Raw genomic sequence first — 21,699 nt, forward strand, 5'->3', positions numbered from 1 at the left:
CCTCTCTGTGAGCCCTGCATGCCTTGAATTTGGGCCTGGAGACTCTAAGGTCGTTCTGAAACCTAGGCATGGCTACGTTCCTAAGGTGCTCTCAACCCCGTTTAGAGCTCAGGTCATCTCGCTTTCTGCTCTTCCTCCCTCGGCGGATGAACGAGAGCTGGAGCTACTCTGCCCAGTCAGGCCATTGAGGACCTATGTGGAGCGATCGCAGCCTTTCAGGCAGTCGGATCAGCTCTTTGTTTGTTTTGGTGGCCGCACCAAAGGGTCTCCGGTCTCGAAACAGCGCCTTTCCCGTTGGATAGTGGACGCTATTAACCTGTGCTACTCCTCACTGGGTGCCGACTGCCCCATAGGAGTCAGGGCCCACTCCACTAGAGGAATGGCTTCCTCGTGGGCTTGGTCCAACGGAGTTTCCATTCAAGACATCTGTGAGGCAGCCGGCTGGTCTTCGCCATCCACTTTTGTCAGATTATATCATCTCGATGTCCCAACCTTGCAAGCTCGGGTTCTTTCAATGTGATTAAGCGGCCTCTGGTGAGTTCCGCCTCACGCCACCCCAGGAATTATTTCCTTAAGTGTAACTAGGGTTCGGTAAAGGCTTTGCCTTCTTGCTTGTCTTCTTGGCCCCCCCTCGTGTGTCCAAATGCAAGCTATATCGTTCCCAGCCGTGGCACGGCGTGGTTGAATTCGTTCCCCATACGCAGTACGAGTGAAGTATCGAAAGGGAACGTACTCGGTTACTAACGTAACCTCGGTTCCCTGAGATACGGAACGAGTACTGCGTCACTTGCCGTGCCACGAGGCTGCGGCTTCAGGGTCGTCGCTTCAGTCGATTGACACTGAAATCCTATGGCGAAACGCCTGCTTATATAGCCCCTAACCCCGCCCATTTCGGCGGGAATATTCACGCGCTTTGTCGCCATAGGCCGTGCAGCTATGCCGTGCCGTCATTGGTTCAACAACTTGTCTATGAGTGAACCAATGACGGTGCAGTTACACTGCGTTATTGAAAAAGGCTTCAGCAGCGGGGAAAAAGGGAGACCTTTCCCCATACGCAGTACTCGTTCCGTATCTCAGGGAACCGAGGTTACGTTAGTAACCGAGTACGATTTTATGTCACGTCACGGAATGTACTTTTAAGATATTTTTTGGAAGGAATGTTGCTATATAAATGCCAATATGCTGTTTGTTCATAAAGATAGCTTCTATTTAAAAATTGCTTCAACGGTTCTGAGCTCCAGCCGTCATCGGCCGTTTCCGCCGGGAACAGCTTTAATGTTACCCCTGTTAGTACCAGTACAGCTGGGTATTATTAGCCAAGCGCCTGCTGTATTTAGTGGCTGAAAAACACCGGTGACAAGGCCTAAGACGGTAAAACATGCCAATTTAGCGTATGTTGATAGAGAAAAACTGAATGGACAACGCGTTCTGTGTGAAAGGCCTCTAATTGTTACATCTGCATTTTACCAAAAAAAAAAAAAAACCTTAATTGCGATTTATGGGTTTGAGTGAGGGGGAGCTTGAGCTTCCTGGTACTTTTGTCAGTCAACGAATTGTTATGTGTTTTTGTGCTGTAATATTGTATAATATGTGGATAATTTCCACAGATTTCCTATTCACAACAAGTTGAAATTCTGAATGTTTTTAGTGATACACGTCAGGGATCCTGTAATTATGATCCTGCATATATCTTATATATATATACTACTGCATATATACTACTGAAACTCTTAATTTTGCTAGCTTTAATAGTGTGGTAAATGTATCCAGAACGAACAATAATCATTGTATGCTTGCTTTCATTTGAGGTGTTCTCTGTACATGCATGTGACTATAGACGGAGTTCCCAGGTTCACATTTGTAACCCAGACCCAGAGTTTTGTTCCAACAATTTGCACTGTAAGTAATATTTCATTATGGAACATCATTTAAAATACAGTAAACACTGTAAACACATCTGTTGATTGATTATAAATGTTTTATTATTATTATTATTATTTCTTAGCATTGGATGTGAAGTTGGAGTTTTATTGCAATGATTTGTAAAGTAAGTAATTTTATATTATGCATCACCACTCATCCACTCGGTTGACTTAATATAATGCAGTACATGTCCCCTTTATTATTTTATAATAGGGGCTTTTGCACCGGAGGAACCTTTTCATAGTTCTTAGAACAACTGGCTGAAGTACCCAGATTTTGCCATGTTTGCACAGCAGGAACTAGGAACGATTTGATTTGATTGAACGTTGATTGGTCAAATGCATGTGAAACCCCAGCATTTTTAAAAAGCTGTAAACATAATTACTTCAAAAAAATTTTATAAAAAATAATAATAAATAATAATAATAAATAATGGTATTAAAAAGCATTAAATTAGATTTGATGAAACCTGCAGAAACTCTGGACACAACATCTCATATCCATGATGACAAATGCAATCTACCTAGCACAGCGCAAATTACCATCTGTGTTAAGACATGCTTTTTTTGGGCATTAAATAATGGGTCAAACACCATTAAATTGACTTGGTAAAAACCACGTTGCATGATTCATTTAAATACTCTCATCCCATAAATTTAGCATCTGAAAGGGAAACTCCTACAAATGTATATGCAATAAGTTCACTGCAATAAGTTACAATGGCAAAAACTGTTAGTAAATAGGGCCCAAAATGACCAAAATTATTCAGAAAAAGAACATGCAGAAACTAGGCACCTCTTCTACAGGTAACAAGATGATGTAACTGCAGAAGGGAGGAGCATCTTCATTATATAACCAAAAGTGAAAGAATATCCGAACAACTTTGAACAACAGCTTGATACCTGGTGAGTTCTTATTTCCTGCAACAGTGTGTTTTATGTAAATGTTGTGATATGTTTACATTATATATCATTACAAACATAATGAGATTGTATGTTTTTATTTTTCTGAATTGTACATGTTTTGTAGAAACCATTTTACTGGTCATTAGTCTGTATTTAGATACAGTGAAGATGGCAACTAGACCTAAAACACTTCCTGGTAAGAGACTGTTTACATTGTTTAATAAAAAAAAAAAAAAAAAAGTGCATTCAGTTGGATTAGTTTGGATTGTTTTATTTATTTGCCTTAAATTGGTGAGTCATTTAGTTCTTCTGAAAGTCATCATAAATGACTGATTAGCAAATGCAGAACCATCCAGATCACCTTCACATTCACCTGAAAAATATTATAAATTAGGGATGCAAGTAAAAACCAGTCAACTGATTGAAAATAAAAAATTGATTTTGAAAATAATCTTTTATTGTTTGAATATTGATTTTTGTATTAGATATTGCATCTTGTCAAAATATCATACATTTACATGAAACATTATCACATGTGATATGTAAATCCGAAAATCAGTTTACCAATTAAATGCAACATATATTGCAAGAATATTTTAACAGGAACTGGGTGTCTGCAGAATTTTTAAGGCCTTTTTAATACCACCTTATATGAAATTTAAGACCAAACCTGCAATGGAAGCACTGAAATATATATATATATATATATATATATATATATATATATATAAAATATTTAAAAGCATTCCACAGTCAAAGTACAATCTACAGTTGGGTGATCTACAGTATTAAACCAACATGTAAAGATGCTTGAACAGCTGTGGATAACAGTGGACAATCGGGATATGAAGTAGGAGTGAGTTTAAATAATTCAAAGTATGCTTTAGTCGGTGTGTGCTAAATTTTAAAGGGATAGTTCACCCAGAAATGAAAATTTGATGTTTATCTGCTTACCCCTAGTGCATCCAAGATATAGGTGACTTTCTTCCTTCACGCATTGACTATTTTATAATTTTTATGGAACTGATGTCTAAAAAAATGCTGGTATAACAGTATAGTAGTTGGTGATCATGCAGCAGTATAAATGGAGATTCATTTGGGTAAATTTCAGCATTGTTCTAGATGAAGGTTGCCAACGTATTTGTTACAAGACCCAGCATTTATTAAATTTATAGAGAATTGTATTGATAAATATTTTATCAGAAGATAAAAAAAAAACAACAACAACCGTAATAATTGAAACAACAGACGTAATAAGGACATTCCATTTTTAAACATTTACATTAAGGAAAACAACACAAGGAAGGAAAAATTAAAACATAGGCAGAATGGCAGTGGCACAAATAAATTCAGTCAACAGGTAAAATTTGAAGAGAGTGAAAATGTGTTATAAAAGGTTGCCATTTATCATGAAAGGATGGGGGATACCGATGGGGGATAATGGGGATACCGAGAGCATCTTTTCCAGCTTCAAAAAATACATAAAGTCTACAAGCCACTGTGAAAAACCCATTGGCTTGGTGGACCTCCAAAGAAATAAAATCTGTCATCTAGCCACTAGAGATGTAAAAGCAAGTACATCTAACTGTTTAGATGTAAGCCAAGTCCAAATTGTCGGAACCCCAAAGATTGCAGTATTAGGGCAAACATCAACCTTGGTTTTAAATATTTTGGACATGGTCTCAAAATAGTTGTTCAAATAATTAAGTAGCTTTGGACAGAAAAAAAACATATTACAGGCGATATGTGACATCTATCACAACTGTCATCAACATTAGAGTAAATTGCAGAAAGCCGAGCATTGGAGTAATGAACCTTATGTAATATTTTAACCCTTTCGCACATAAGTTTAAAATATTCTGGCTGACCCCCCAGCGTGAGTTTTTTAAGCCAACCGTTATTTAGAACGTATCACTTTATTGTTTCCATGGTGATGCGTCATTGCTTGTCACGTGACACACCGCAGCACTGAATAACTGATGATCTGTTTTTATTTTATTTTTTATTCAAAATATTCACAAATTTGTTAACTATAGCATGAAATATCTGATATTCCAATTGCCAAATATGTAAAAGTGGATGTGTTTTGTTGTTTAAACACTTTTATAATGATCATGTTAGATGAGCTATATGCGCGATGGGCGCCGCCATGTTAGTTTGCGCCACACAGAGAATCGGATCTGTTGGATTTACAACACGTGAATTTATCCACTTCTCCCGAAATACATGAAACTTAGTGAGTCTGTGAACTGGGGAAGAATAGAGTAAGCTTTAAATTTATTTTCACAATGTGTATCTGATATAAATAAAACATGTCGTCTAATTAGAATGGAAAGGGTTGTTATTTCTGCTTCTATAGACATCATTGTGTATTTTACAAACTCTAAATATATTGTTTTGTTAGAACTCATGTGTATTTAAATGTCTGAAACCTAAAATAAACATTATTTGGTTGAAAACACTGCATAAATGTGATAAATGAAAAGTGCTGCGTGCGTCCGTCTCTGGTTTAGCGGCAGCCAAAGCGCGCACGCACATTTGAATTTGGCAGTTGATCACGTGATGCGCTGAACTTTCTAATCACACTGGTGTGATCGTACGCTCCTGGGACCAGGAGACTGATCATACCGGTGTGATCGTATGTGTCAAAGGGTTAAACTGCATGAGAGCAAGCCGAGCACCAGTGATGGGAATAACGTCATTATAAATAAACGGCGTTACTTTTTTCAGTAACGAGTAATCAAACAAATGACTATTTCTCCCATTGCAACGCTGTTACCATTACCGACTAAAAAATGCCACGTTACTATAACTGAGTTCACTGAAGCAGTTTTCATCCGAGTAGGCTCTTTCTCAGCTATAGGACCTGCAAAGTTTTTTCTCTGGTGTGTGTTGTTGGGGTGGGACACATGCTAACTGATGACGATTGGTGTGTGACAATAGTCCTGCAAAGCGTTTTGTTGTAAAGAAGTAGTAAAGGTTAGTCATACACAAATATAATTTTAAACTGGTCATGATAAAATATATAACTGAGTATCATCAGCATAGCAGTGGAAGCTAATTCAATGTTTTCTTATAATATTGCCGAGTGGCAGCATATATATTGAAAATAGCAGAGGGCCTAACACTGATCCTTGTGGCACACCATAATTTACTGACATTATTTTAGATTTTTCCTTGTTTAAATATACAAAATGGTTATGCCCGTCCCTGAATACCAGTGTAATTTTGTAGTCGGTCTAGGAGTATTTTATGATCTATAGTGTGGAACGCAGCACTGAGATCAAGTAACACTAGTATTGAGACACAGCCTTGGTCAGAAGCTAGAAGTAAGTCATTTGTAATTTTAACGAGCGCAGTTTCTGTGCTATGATGAGACCTGAGTCCTGACTGAAATTTTTCATAGATAGTGTTTTTTTGCAAGAACAAGCACAATTGAGCTGACACTACTGTTCTGAATTAGGATTTATAGGTGGATCAATGTGCACTGACCGCTACAGTATTCTTGTCAGAGAATACAGAGTCATGTCTCAATGATAGCCTTTTAGTGATTGCTCTGGCATCAATATAGATGGACATATGCAAGGTTTTCTAGAACAATAAAATAAAAATAATAATTAACAGATGAATCAATTAAGTGTTACATCATAGATATAAATAATAAACAACATAAAGTATCTTCTTATACAAATCACAGTGATCGATTGCTATATTTAACTTCAAAGGATTGACGGCATACAATACAGCGGGTCATTCACGTGCGGTAAGTAGGTCGCATTTATATAATTAAATAAACTTAGATACAGCATCTGCAACAAATATACTTGGAATATAACATTTATATTCAAATAACACTGGACAATGGCTGATGCAACTCTATAGCGCTACGCTTATTCTCAGTCTATTAAATCAGCGCAGCCGTAAAAAAAGTACGAAATGGCTCATAAAAAGTACAAAATGGCTCATAACTCCTGAACCGTTAGGTCCAGGCTCAAGTGTCTTATATTGTTGCAATCCTTGGCTTACAGCAGACAAGACGCATGTCTGTGATTCACTCGTCACCCCCAAAATGTTCAGGTATTTTGAGTTTTTGAAAAACCTACTTTTGAGAACTAGTCCTAGGTTTTTCACCGATCAGAAACCAAACCAGTGCAGAAATGTTCTCTGGTGTCTGAATATCAATAATTATCAAAAAAAAAAAAAAAACTTGAAATTTTGATTCACGGTCGCTAAGGGGCACCAAAATGTATGATGTCGGTGGAGCCACTTTTTTACTAAAATGTTATAACTCGAGAACAAAATGAGATATTTGCACCAAACTTGGTTCATGTGTGTATGGGCTTAATCTGTGGTCGCGATAAAAAATTGCGTTGATTGGACACTAGGTGGCACTATAACTTGACAAAAAATGAAAACAGCTGTAACCACACAACCATTAGTCTGATCGACTTGAAATTTGACGAGCAGTCTTGATCCAAGGGGGCATGATGGTTGTTATGATGTCATGTTAATACATACCTGTGTTCCGTGTTAGTCAGCGCCTTGCTGGTCTTTCACGTTGCTTCTCCACCATCAGTTGGCCGAACCCGAGTGTCACCCAGTGGCCTGGAAAACTAGTGCCGGGACTGCTGTGTGTGGACGCGCCGACGTGAAGCAACCTGAAGTCAGCTCGTCCATTGTCTTGTTAATATGGGGGGATAATGGAAATGGGGCATTATTATGTGTTTATTATTATTTATGTCTACATTTGTTTTGACACTTTCTATAAATATTTCATTATTTTATGTGTGTATATATTTATGTGGTGTTGTTGTGAAAATGTATATACTCACCTGAATACTTACCCACTCATGTTTGTAATGATTTTAACAAAAGGGGCAGGGCTTGGACTATAAAGAGGAGCCCCAAAGAAGTATGTAACCTGGCGAGGGAGCAAGTGTGGTGCCGTGAGCAATTTATTTGTCATTGAAGTAGTTTGCATGTATGTATTTATATTTTTTTCTTTGTTCTTTTACACAGTTTTGTTTATTTGATTTTTGTTTGTTACTTATGTATATAGCTTTGGTCGTGTGTCTACTGGGACTGTTTCACCTCTCGAGCACTGTAAATAAACATCACTTTACACCTTACATCGCTGTGAGTATTGCCATATTTTTGGGGGGATTTTTTGTGAAGACCCGTTGTCCCACATATGGTGTCAGAAGTGGGATGGCTACTCGCAAAACTGCGCAGAGAGGCAGGAAGCCTAGAGTGGGGCTTCGGTCCCAGACCAAAGCTGTCACTGAGTCACCTGGGACAATGCTGAGTCGACAGAGGAGGAGGAGAGAGGAGAATCCTCCACCAGTTCGTCCCAAGTCCACATCGCCTCACGAGTCCATCTCTTCTGCTCCAACATCTAGTGGTGGGATGTTTGCAGTGATGCACGACTTCCTGAGTGCACAGGAGCAGAGAGAGCAACGGTATGTAATGGAGCTACGGAGTCTGCGGGAGTCGATTATGCAAGCTGTCCGGCCAGCTGAGGTGTCGAGTTAGGCCGAAAGTCCACGGATGGAGCTTCCAACAGCAGCTCAACGTAGAAGCACTATTTGTCAAAGAGATCAAGACTCACCGACCGACATGGGGTACTACGGGGTACTACGCCGTTTCGAGCTTCTGGCCAGAACCTGGAGGTGGCCAGAGGATGAATGGAGTTATCCTCTGGTTCCACTGCTGTCTGAGCAAGCGCTGGAAAGCCTACCTGGCCATGGACGAGGACAGAGCGTTTATGATCTGAAGGAGGTGCTGTGGGAAAAATTCAATATCTCGCCAGAGACTTACCGCCCATGGTTCTGGGCCACTTCTACTCCATCTGAAGAGTGGAAACGTACAATCGACTGCGGAACTTGTACCAAAACTGGGTGAGACCTGAGCTGTGCACAAAGGAGGAGATCGGTGAGACAATAGTCCTGGAACAGTTTCTGCATGTTCTACCCTATGAGAATCGAGTCTGGGTCAAGGGACATGAGTCGACAACTGGACTGGATGCTGCTAAACTGGCTCAGCAGTACATCAACGCTCACCGTGGCAGTCAGCGCTCTCAACCAATGAAAAGTAACTTTAAAACCCCTCCCAGATGAGCCTAGAGTTGCGTCCAGGTCGAGATATAATATCTCACAAACATGAGTGGCGAGGATCAGCCCGCCGCATCACAGACCTCCTTGAGGAAAACCACCAACAACAAGGCCTTGGAGGCTGCCATACACCTAGTAGAGTGAGCTCTAACAGACAGTGGAAACTGCTGACCAGAGACCTCATACGCAAGTGATATAGTCTCAACTATCCACTTGCTAACCATTTGTATTGATGCAGGGAGACCCCTAATTGCGCGGTCCAAAACAAACAAACAAACAGTTGATCTGAAGACCTCCACAGGGCAGCTCTGTGGATATTAGGTGTCCAGTGCTCACACTGGACACACAAGATTCAACTTTTCCTGGTCTGGATCTGAGAACAGAGGACAGAAAGCTTGCAGCACTATAGGCCATGGCATATTGGTCAGAACCTTAGGTATATAACCCGGTAGGGTAAAGGAACACTTTACCATCCCTGGTGCACACATGACCATCCCTGGTGCACACTCAAGGCACGTAGGGGATACAGATAGGGCCTGAAGGTCTCCTACTCTTATTAGGGGAAAAATGGAGGGAAAACAGTTCTCAACGTCGGAAATTTTTCTGAGACCGAATCAAGACACTCAAATGGAGCTGCAGATAATCCTTCCAACACAAAGGCCAACTCCCAAGCAGGAACCCTAGTGCATGTTGCAGGCCTCAGGCTCAGAGTGCCATGAATGAAACCATACCTCAAAGGGTTATACCCCACAATCGTACCATCCAAGCGACATGGTATGCATAAATACGATAGTTTCCTTGTGGCTGGAGTTCTGGAGTAAAGTATAGTCTCCACAACCTTGGTTGAGAGACCAGATACTATGAGTTTGGCCCCCTCAGGAGCCAAATCCACAGGTTCAGTACTTCTAGGCGGGGTGAAAACTCAAGCCCTTCACCTGAGATAGAAGGACTCTCCTGATCAGTATCTCAGAGGGAGAGCTGTCGAGGAGAGACACAAGGTCCAAGAACCATATCCAACTTGGCCAGTAAGGGGCTACTAGCAGTAGACATATCCCTTCCCGGCGAATTTTTTCCAGAACTCCTAGGAGCAAAACAATTGGGGGAAAAATAACATACAGACGTAGCCTCAGCCATGTCTGTACCATGGCATCCAGTCCTAGAGGAACTGGATGCGTAAGGGATAACCACAGTGGACAGTGCGTCTAATCCTGAGATCCACTTCCATGTGGCTATGAATCTCCCATATGAGCTTCACCACTTTGGGGTGAAGTCTCCATTCCCCTGGCCTCAGTCCCTGTCTCGACAGGATGTCTGCTTCTATATTCTAGGTCCCTGGAATAAGATTTCTCTCAAGGAGAGCATCTTCCCCAGGGACCACAGGAGGATCTGGTGCGCTAGATAGTGGGCGCGAATGCAGACCCCCCTGTTGTTTTACATAAGAGACCATTGATGTATTGTCTGTCCAGACAGCTCGATGACCTCTCAGGTCTGGGAGGAAGAACTTCAACGCATTGAAGACCGCCATCATCTCCAGGCAATTATGTGCCATGAAAGATGATGACTCCACAGCCCTTGAGCTGAGCGGCCTTCCATTACTACTCCCCAGCCTGTGAAAGAAACATCTATCATGAGAGTGACTCAATGATATTAAGCTCCAAACATAGGGCCCTGGAACAGGAACCTACTTTTCTTCCATATAACCAAGGCGCAGAGACACCGCCGTGTGATCTTGATCATACGAAGTGGGTTCCCCCTCAGGGAAAACCCTTGGTCCTGAGCCACCACTGTAAGGGTCTCATGAACAGCAGGCCAAAAGGTATCACCATTGGATGCAGCTGCCATCAGAACCAACAGTTTTAGAAAACTGTTTTATAGTGAGTGACTGGCCTAGTTATATCTCCTGTGTGACTGAAAAGATTGTAGCAATACAAGTGGGTGACAGAACGGCCCGCAGCATCACTGAATCCATACCACGCCCAGGAAGGTGGTTCTCTGTAATGGAGAAAGCACACTCTTCTTGACATTCAGCCACAACACCATTTTTTTTTATGAGCAATCAAAGCTTGCTGGAAACCGCTGCGCCCCAAAGCACCGAGAGTGATGGGGTTAGCAGATCAGTCCCCTGAGGGCAACAAAGTGGCACGGGCACCGTATACTGAGGTGTACACCGCTCCACCCCGCAGAGGGCTGCCCTAAGAAGCCTAACACCACTGGTGTCAGGATCTACATGAAAGGCTGAACTAATAAGTTAATACGGTCTGAAAGAAATGCTAAATATATATATATATATATATATATATATAGGCCATACACACATCAACTTTCATTTATTCTCTTAAAATTAAATGCAGGCACATATCAACCAGACAGGTTAAAAACGGTCTGGATGAAAGGCTAAATAAAGAGTTATATATAAATAAGAGGCAATGTCCCATTTAACTCCTCAAATTAAATGCATCAATGAACCACCAGATAAGTGTACACGGTCTGAATGATATGTTGAATATTTATAACTGCCGTCTGCACACCCTAATCTACGCGTTGCCTCGGCAAACACAAGATCAGAGCCACTAGAATCTTTATTTGTGTTTGTAAACACAAAAACTACGCCAACGCGAGATCCGTGACACTAAATTCTTTATTGCAGTTTGCAGACACGAAAACTATGCATCTCCTAGGCAGACGCGAGATCTGTGCCAGTAGATTCTTTATTGCAGTTTTGCAGACCCGTAATCAATGCATCGCCTCGGCAAATACAAGATCTAAGCCATAGATTCTTTATTTCCTTGAGAAAAACGCCAAGAGGAGCAGAGCTAAAAGTCTCGATAGTGCATCACATCGGGAAATTTATAAATGAACACTGTCAGATCCCAATACAAGAGCTGACGTGCATGCTCTGCTCTCAAACAAACAACAAATAAATCATGTGTATCCCCAGTCGTATAGTAGCAAGGGCAGGGAAGCACACACGACTCAAGTTGCTATTTGCTCGCCAATAAACTCCTGTCTAGAATATATAATGCTTGATGACAAACAACAATAAATAGACAGAGACAGTTTCACACAGAGCGCTTTGCTGAGGCACAAAAAGCTGAAGCCAGTCTTTCCGGATGTGTATTTATCCTTTCCTGGTCATGACGTCACCTGACGTTCACTCTCACCATTGGACTAGTTGACACACGTGCATCAGAGGCTTTCATGCTAAGGGCGTTCCCAAAGCGATCCTATAGTACGTAGCGCAAGTTCCCTCGAAAGGGAAAGTGTAGTTCATAAGATGGGACCTGTGACGTATGAAAATCATCACCCTGACAAGGGCAAGACTGTACAAACCTATCACATCAGCCTCCTGAAGGAGTGGAAAGAACCACCCAGCAAGCCAGAAACATCGCTGTTGATTTGTGAGGTGGATCAGGAGGATGAACAGCCAGAGCCGAAGGTGAGAAGTTGATCTCCGTCATCTGGGAGAGCATAAACAGGCTGAGCTGCACCACCTTCTGGGTCGATATCCCTCATTGTTCCGTCAGAGGTCTGGGCGGACCAATTTGGTACAACACTAGATCCACCTGCTTATTTAGAACCCTTCACGACAGCGACCATATCGTGTTCCGGAGAGGCTGGTGGCCCCTCTGAAAGCAGAGATTGGGACGATGCTGGAGTTGGGAGTTATTGAGCCCTCTAAGAGCGAGTGGAGCAGCCCCATAGTTATCGTCCAGAAGAAAGATGATACATTACGTTTCTGCATTGACTTTCGAAAGCTGAATGTTCAGTCATGGTTTGATGCCTTGAATGAACTTAGCTGGATGATAACAGTCTCTTTGTGTTTGTAGATGATGGTAACTGACAAGGTGAAGAAGAGCAGATGATCTAAACTGATGACGATGGGTGATGAAGGTGAGGAATCTCTATTTTGAGATGAAAAGGTAAGGAGCCAGGTAAGTAGTGAGATATACATCAACAAGACCAGACAATTGTGAGGTGGAAGGTGACTTCTTATAATAGGAAGTGCTGACAAGTGATAACAAGGGTAAATGCTGGCAGGTGCGGGTGATGATGAAGTGTATTCAGGTGATGAGAGGAGAGAATCTTGGGAATTGTTACCTTACCTCCTGGAAAATGTGACCCTGCGCAAAATGGTTTCCATCTAGGGTAGGAGAGTGGGTGTCCTGGAGCTGTGTCAGGTGATATTGATGACACCTGGAAGGCACTGGCAACCCAGGGAGGTGCTGGCAGCTCAGGAAGCCATGGCGGTGCAGGAAGCTCTGGTCGTGCAAGAAGCCCAGCAAGCCCCTCAACTGGACTCTATTCAGGGACTGGAGCCTTCACTGGATGATAGTCAGGGGCTGGAGCCTTTACAGGATGATTGTCAGGGGCTGGAGCCTTTACTGGATGATAGTCAGGGACTGGAGCCTTCACTGGTCAATAATCAGGGGCTGAATCTAGGGCAGGAATGGCTTCATGAATTTTTTTCACTGGAACAGAATCAGAGACTTCACAGACTGGAACATCTTGGAGACTTGGAGATTTCACTCTCTGTAGCGGATTCGGCGACTTCACTCTCTGGGGCAGATTTTAACTCACTGAGCAATGGAGAATTTCCTTAGTGCCTTTCTGACCGAAATGATGGAGAGGTCAACTGACTTACCCATCAAGTCTGCACTTAAGGACACCTTTTCAGGCCTGGGAAATGCCTGGACAGGGAGAATAGATGGTCCTGATATTCACCGGTGTTAAGCCAGTGGGAGGATTGGTTATTATTTTGAAGTAAACAGTGGCTGGAACAGGCTCAATATAGAGCTCAAAGACTACAGGGGACTCATTACTGAATTTTGGGGCTGGAGTGGACTCGTGACTGAACTCAGGGACTGGAACCATCTCCGTACTATGCTCAGGGGCTGGAGCCATCAATTGACTAAGATCAGGGGCTGGAGCCATCACTAGAATAAGGTCGGGGCCTGGAGCAAACACTGAGCTCTGTTCAGGGGCTGAGGTCAGGGACTGGAATGAGAGACATTGGGTTGTGATTAGAAGCTGGAACAGACACTGGTATGTGGTCAGAGGCTGGACCCGCAGAGGACAGTTTCTTTCTCTGCCACCTTTGGGCAGAGGTGGAATAAGACAGTGAGGTTTTAATAGCTTCCGGACATTTGCCCACACTAATCCACAGTACATAATCCAGGTACTGCTTCAAAGAGAGAGTTGGACTGCCTACTGGTATCAAAGGTGCTAGATGACTGTTCAGTCCACTCCAGAACACATCCATGAGGCTCCTGTCATCCCAGGATCTTAAAGGGATAGTTACCCCATGATTTACTCACTCTCAAGCCATCCTAGTGGTATATGACATTCTTCTTTCAGACGAATACAATCTACAAGTTATTTTAAATAATGTCCATGCTAATCCATGCTTTATAATAGGAGTGGATGGTGGCCTAAAATTTGAAGTCCAAAAAATTGCAGCCATCCATTATAAAAGAAGTCCACAGAACTCCAGGGGTTACAGAGGATGTTTTTGATGGCTGAGAAACCAAAGACTGTTAGTGAGTTTTATAAATGAGCGCATGCGTAAGAACAACCCCCCTCCTTCACGGCTCATTTCGAGGGAACGCCTCCCAAAACTTGTGCACAAGTATTGGAACACGAGTGTTTGTTTACCAGGGGCATTCACTGTGTGGTGTTAGTGAATTCATTTCAGTACTACAGTACAAGAACAACGTCGATATACCTGAATAACAGTACTACAATAACTATTCCATAAAGAAAGGATAATCACTGTTACCTGTCAAGAAGAATTTTTGCGAATTGCGCATCTGTCTTGACACATTTCTGTTCCTTCATTGCTCTCCAGCGTTGAAATGTTTGTCCAAGAACAACTCTGGTTTGATTACGTTCTTCAGAAAATTTTCTCCTCTACTCAGCGACTTTAAAGAAAGTCTCTTATCCCAGTTCACCAGCCACTTACGTTTATTTCGGGAAAAATTGATGAATTTATGTAATGTAAATCCGACAGATCCTCTGTTTTATCAACTAACATGATCATTATAAAGGTGTTTAAACAAAACACATTCACTTCCACATATATGACAATCGGAAAATATCATATAATTCATGATATAGCCTAGTTAACAAGTTTGTGAATATTTTAAACTAAACGCGATACCTGTAGCTTGGCTGCATTACGCGTCACCAAGGAATGAATGTAAATAATGTTCTAAAAAAAACAGGGTTTCCCAAACGGGGGGTTCGCGAGGGAATTGCAAGTTGATGACAAGCAATTAATTAAATTATAATTAAATCATTAGCTACAAATCAAACAAATAGACTAAATAATATTCAAATAAAAAAATCTAAATTTGGCAACAAAACTTAATATTTTATTTCTTTATTTTGCATGTGACCATTCAGTTTTACAGAACTGAACGCGTCTGCTCAATTCAAAGTGGGCTGAACGAGAGTCGCACCTCACTTTGCCCATTTCGCCTCACCTTTGACTGAGCGCCTATTTAAGCGAGTTTGTCATTGATTTTATTGTTTTGTTGTTAGGTTTTTTATTAATAATAATAATAAACTCACCATTAATGAACCCATCATTAAAATGCATTCACGGGCGTTCATAACCGTGCGTGTCCACTGTCGCAGTGCCGTTATGAATGCCCGTGCGGTCGTGAGCATTATACTTTCACTTTTGAATTAGCGATTCAAAGCCTGTGTTTTGAAACTTGTGTGTTGACACCATTTTAAAATGACCCCACCCTTCTTTATCCTGTTGTTTCTGGATTTTACGGTGAGGCATATTTCTTTGTGCAGACTGGGTTATTGTTCTTTCATATGTTCAATATTTATACAATAAACTCTGCAGAAAGGTTAAGTGATGATAGGGCTATGATGTTTGTCCATATACAGGTCCTTCTCAAAAAATTTGCATATTGTGATAAAGTTCATTATTTTCCATAATGTAATGATAAAAATTAAACTTTCATATATTTTAGATTCATTGCACACCAACTGAAATATTTCAGGTCTTTTATTGTTTTAATACTGATTATTTTGGCATACAGCTCATGAAAACCCAAAATTAGCATATCATGAAAAGGTTCTCTAAACGAGCTATTAACCTAATCATCTGAATCAACTAATTAACTCTAAACACCTGCAAAAGATTCCTGAGGCTTTTAAAAACTCCCAGCCTGGTTCATTACTCAAAACCGCAATCATGGGTAAGACTGCCGACCAGAAGGCCATCATTGACACCCTCAAGCGAGAGGGTAAGACACAGAAAGAAATTTCTGAACGAATAGGCTGTTCCCAGAGTGCTGTATCAAGGCACCTCAGTGGGAAGTCTGTGGGAAGGAAAAAGTGTGGCAAAAAACGCTGCACAACGAGAAGAGGTGACCGGACCCTGAGGAAGATTGTGGAGAAGGACCGATTCCAGACCTTGGGGGACCTGCGGAAGCAGTGGACTGAGTCTGGAGTAGAAACATCCAGAGCCACCGTGCACAGGCGTGTGCAGGAAATGGGCTACAGGTGCCGCATTCCCCAGGTCAAGCCACTTTTGAACCAGAAACAGCGGCAGAAGCGCCTGACCTGGGCTACAGAGAAGCAGCACTGGACTGTTGCTCAGTTTTGCATGTCATTCGGAAATCAAGGTGCCAGAGTCTGGAGGAAGACTGGGGAGAAGGAAATGCCAAAATGCCTGAAGTCCAGTGTCAAGTACCCACAGTCAGTGATGGTCTGGGGTGCCATGTCAGCTGCTGGTGTTGGTCCACTGTGTTTTATCAAGGGCAGGGTCAATGCAGCTAGCTATCAGGAGATTTTGGAGCACTTCATGCTTCCATCTGCTGAAAAGCTTTATGGAGATGAAGATTTCGTTTTTCAGCACGACCTGGCACCTGCTCACAGTGCCAAAACCACTGGTAAATGGTTTACTGACCATGGTATTACTGTGCTCAATTGGCCTGCCAACTCTCCTGACCTGAACCCCATAGAGAATCTGTGGGATATTTTGAAGAGAAAGTTGAGAGACGCAAGACCCAACACTCTGGATAAGCTTAAGGCCGCTATCGAAGCATCCTGGGCCTCCATAACACCTCAGCAGTGCCACAGGCTGATTGCCTCCATGCCACACCGCATTGAAGCAGTCATTTCTGCAAAAGGATTCCCGACCAAGTATTGAGTGCATAACTGAACATAATTATTTGAAGGTTGACTTTTTTTGTATTAAAAACACTTTTCTTTTATTGGTCGGATGAAATATGCTAATTTTTTGAGATAGGAATTTTGGATTTTCATGAGCTGTATGCCAAAATCATCAGTATTAAAACAATAAAAGACCTGAAATATTTCAGTTGGTGTGCAATGAATCTAAAATATATGAAAGTTTAATTTTTATCATTATATTATGGAAAATAATGAACTTTTATCACAATATGCTAATTTTTTGAGAAGGACCTGTATCTACACGGTAAATTAAGAAAAAGTAAAGTAAAGTAATAAGTAGTGAAGTTACTTTTCAAATGCAGTAATCTCATTACAATTTACAGAAGTAACTAGTAACTAATTAAATTTTTTGAGTAACTACCCCAACACTGGCGACAGGAAAACTTGTGCAACGAAGAGACGCGTGTCATGGTGTTTTAAAGACAACAGACCAGAACGCCTCCTTGATAACATCCGCCAATAATAGCGTTGCAATTTTAGCGGTTTTCCACTTTCCTTTGTCCTGTCTCGCAGCTTGATTTGCATAATTTATGGTATATCGGGTGTACTTTCTTTTTGTACATGTCCCACATCATCTAAAGAAGATACACTTTATACTCTAATACTATCGTTTAACATGAAAACTAACCTACTACAGCCATTTCTACACTTCTACACTAGTAACACATAAATACGACAGCACTACAATGGCAGATACATTCATATTTGCAGGTACAATCATATTTGTGCATACAGTCTTCATGCAGGTCTTTGTGTGTGTGTCTGTGGGTGCGTGTATTTTCTCTTTTATTACTGTTTGGAATGTGGCCCTGGCTCGTAGTAACCCGATCCGTGGTGTCCGCATCCCCTTTGAAGCCGCGAAGGAAATGTTCAGGAATCTATCGAAATAGTCATAAAAAGAGTCTTGTGATCCATTAGTGTCCGCCAGGCCGGAGCCAATGTGAGATTTACAAACCAAAGTTTCCTGAATTGAGGCTTAAACGCAGTTTATGGCAGGATCTGCTCATTTTCGAAACTGTGCAGACTCTACAGAAAGCTACTGGATTGCGCACATCTCTCACAAGGAACGTAATGGCAGTGATTGACAAGCTAGAGGGCCAATCGTTTATGCGATGATTTAAGGCCCTACCTCGTGCACAGATGATGTATATTGATATTATTCCTTTCAGTGCACCTAATAAATAGTCTTTTATCAGTTAGTAAAGACAGTTTCAAGTAATATTGCAAAAATGTATAAAACAAAACATCTTCTGTAACACCTATAACACTCTGAGGTCTGAGGTATCGCCGGCGATACCACTGCGGATTTTTTCTTACCAGTGTGAAAGAGACTCAACATACTCCATCAATGTTGCACATACAATTAAGAGTTATAAACCATTCTAATCTGTTGAATATCTTCTTTTATTTGTGTACACTCAGAGTAAAAACAAAATGTTGTGCTTTTTGCAAAATAAAGAAAACTAACATGATGTGTGATCTCTCGTCTCCCTCTGAAGGAACTCCAATCTGATAGTTCTCAGATAATGAACTGTAACTTAGTGAATACTAATCACAAAAAATTAGACTTATGTATAAAAAAACATTGAAATGTCAGGTTTTAATTGTGTTAGTCAAATCGAAAACAAATATTCTCTGTTTATGTAATCTGAATGAAAAGAGAGCCATGTCAGAAGTCAGTGATTCAGCTCATTATCCGCTAATGCGGCCACGCCCACGGAGTCAGCGCTATTCAGACGAAAATTCTCAATACATGCATACATCATCTCAATCGTGTATTTATTGTCTTCATAAGTGTTTTGAATAGCCATAGTTAGCGATCTCAGAAAGCCTCTGTTAGTTCAGTTCCTGGAGAGTCACATGGTTGTTCTTCTTTAGATTAATTTGTGGATTAAAGGTGCACAGAGCGCCCTCCGGCTGCAAGTATGAATTGAAAACACAGTATCCAGCGCTCATAGTGATGACAATAAATATTGAATAAATATAGCTGCAAGCAGCAATTCGGGGCCAAGCCCCAGTAGGGGCAGTAGCGCAATACGGAGCAGGAAGAGCAAAAACAGCAGAAATTGAATGTACATGCAAAACATCTGGTTCAGAAGGACAGGTGGAAATGAAATGAAAATCAATAGAAGTTCAGAGAACGAACACGGAATGAACTAAAATACTTGTATCTCATTGAAGAGGAATAAAGATTAGCACAATCCTTATTTGGATAAAAAAGGTATCAAAATGACTCATTACACACAATTGTATAAAGGAACCCCACACAAGATTCGAATCCACGACCTCCGGGTGCAAGGTCCATTTCTCATCTCATTGCACCACTGTGCAAGTGAATGTTTCCACACCTGCCGAAGTTTATTAGTTCATGTGAAAATGAACTCAAAATGAAGAATTCTTATAAAGCTGCACTTTAGATCATTCTGCAGCTCATCATGCTGTAGTGCAATACAGAGCAGGAAGAGGAAAAACAGCAGAAAATGAACAAACATGAAACAGCTGGTTCAGAATTACGGGCAAGAATGAACTCAGAATGTACATAAGCTTAGATGAAAATGAACACAGCATGAAACAAAAAGCATTTATTTCTAATCCAAGAGGCAGTAAAGGAATCAAAACACACTATTTTATAAAACCGCTCCACCTGGGATTCGAACCCACTAACTTCGGATACAGGGCTCTTCAGATAACTGGCTTTACACATTGAGCTACTTGAGGATGCACATTCAACAGACTGTGGAAGAAACCTTTTAGTCTAACAAAGAATTCACAAAAAAAGCATTACTTAGCATGCTAACCATATTAGCATGCTAAGCTAACTTAATGCTAATGAAGCTCATGGTTAACTTGATAACTGAAGAGCCACATTAAAGAGAATGACAACTGGTTAGCATGCTAAGCAATTAGCATGCTAAGCTAACTAGCATAAGACAACAGACACAAGCAAGGTCACATTCAGAGATGAATATCTTGGGAATGGTAGCGAATATCAAAAATCCATTCAGTCATTTCTGTGCGGCTCGGTCCAAAGATCACCTGAGCTGATTTTGGACAAAATTGGACAAAAATTGTAGGAGGAGTAGCGAAAAAACTGTTTTCCATTTATTTCAATATGGCGGACAGGTACATTTAAGGAAAATGACAAATGACACATCGTCGGAATCGGCATAAACCAGGGAATAAAATGACATAAAGCATACACATTTTGGAAAGTGTTTTCAAAAGTTATAAGTGGTTTTGCAATAATCATTACATCTGTGGAACAGTAGGTGGCGCTGTGTTGAAACTTCTCAGGTACCTTCAGGACCTTCTAAAGGTCATACATACCAATTTGTGTGAAGATATGTCAAATTGTTTAAAAGTTATTGCAATTTATGACAAAATTCAAAATGGCGGACACGTGGTTCATCCGATGTTGACGAATTCGATATCCTCGGATTCGGCATGGCACAGGGAATCCATAGACACCAAGATCTTGATTTTCTAATAAAGTGTTCAAAAGTTATTGGCCAAAATAGCCATTTTTCAGATCTCATGACCTGTAGGTGGCGCTGTTCCCAAATTTGGCATGGAACCTCAGATCATGGTCTTGATCAAGTGTACCAATTTTAGTTTTGATTGCTCAAAGTTTGGCCGAGATACAGCCTCTATAGCAATTTTGGGTCAACCTCGTTAACTTCGTGACATCATAACTTTTGAACAAAGATGAATAAAAAAAATCTGTTCAGTCATTTCTGTGCGGCTCAGACCAAAGATCACCTGATCAAAGTTTGGACAAAATTGGACAAATTTTGAAGGAGGAGTAGTGAAAAAACGGAATACTGTACTTTTCAAAATGGCCACTACTGTACTGGGTGGAGACTTAATGTAAGATATTGAATGTGATCAGTATGAAGAGAGGAATCAGTTGTATTGACATTCATTTTTCTGGAACAAAGGGTTCAAAAGTTATAACCTTTACAAAAGTGAATATTTGAACTGGTGGTGGCGCTATAGACTTAGTCCTAGATACTCCAAAGTTGGTCAAATTACTTTTAATTACTATCACTACAAGCATGCCAAATTTGATAATTTTCCTTCTTATGGTTCATTGATTACCATACAGGGGGAAGAAGAATAACTACGAATTTGGACATAAAGGAATTGCATGTGATAGCTTCAGATTAGACCAGTTTTAGGCAGAATGCCTAGAACAGACACAAGTTCTGCATCTTTTCCTGCCACAGTACCTCATGCGGTCTGGGCATGTGTCACACTGAGTTTCGAACCCACGATGCAGAGCATTCGGGATCCGTGGCGTAACACATTGAGCTAATCAGCCATGCAAGTTCATCAGTATGCTAAGCAGAGGTTTCAGTGTGAGAAAGAGTTCACAAAAAAAAAGCTTCATAGCATGTTAACCATATTAGTATGCAAAGTTATTTAATGCCAACTAAGTTTTGGTTAACCTGTTGACTGAAGACCACATTAGAAAGAATAGCAATAGTTTAGCATGCTAAGCAATTACTGTGCTAAGCTAACTAGTATAAGACAACAAACACAAGCAA

At 41.0% G+C, this 21,699-nt stretch overlaps 1 protein-coding gene across 1 annotated transcript in view; it reads left to right on the top strand.

Annotated features, from left to right (window-relative positions):
- Nucleotides 1-2,802: 2,802 nt before the first annotated feature.
- The window catches only part of LOC125245621 (GTPase IMAP family member 8-like), a 35,154-nt gene continuing 16,257 nt past the window's right edge, over nt 2,803-21,699 (top strand). The window contains exons 1-2 of the mRNA XM_048156291.1: nt 2,803-2,828; nt 2,953-3,024. Coding sequence (XP_048012248.1) covers nt 2,997-3,024 — 28 coding nt within the window. The 5' untranslated portion in view covers nt 2,803-2,828; nt 2,953-2,996. The remainder of the gene's footprint in view (nt 2,829-2,952; nt 3,025-21,699) is intronic.

This window comes from Megalobrama amblycephala, linkage group LG1 (assembly GCF_018812025.1).
Source record: "Megalobrama amblycephala isolate DHTTF-2021 linkage group LG1, ASM1881202v1, whole genome shotgun sequence".
Taxonomy (NCBI): domain Eukaryota; kingdom Metazoa; phylum Chordata; class Actinopteri; order Cypriniformes; family Xenocyprididae; genus Megalobrama; species Megalobrama amblycephala.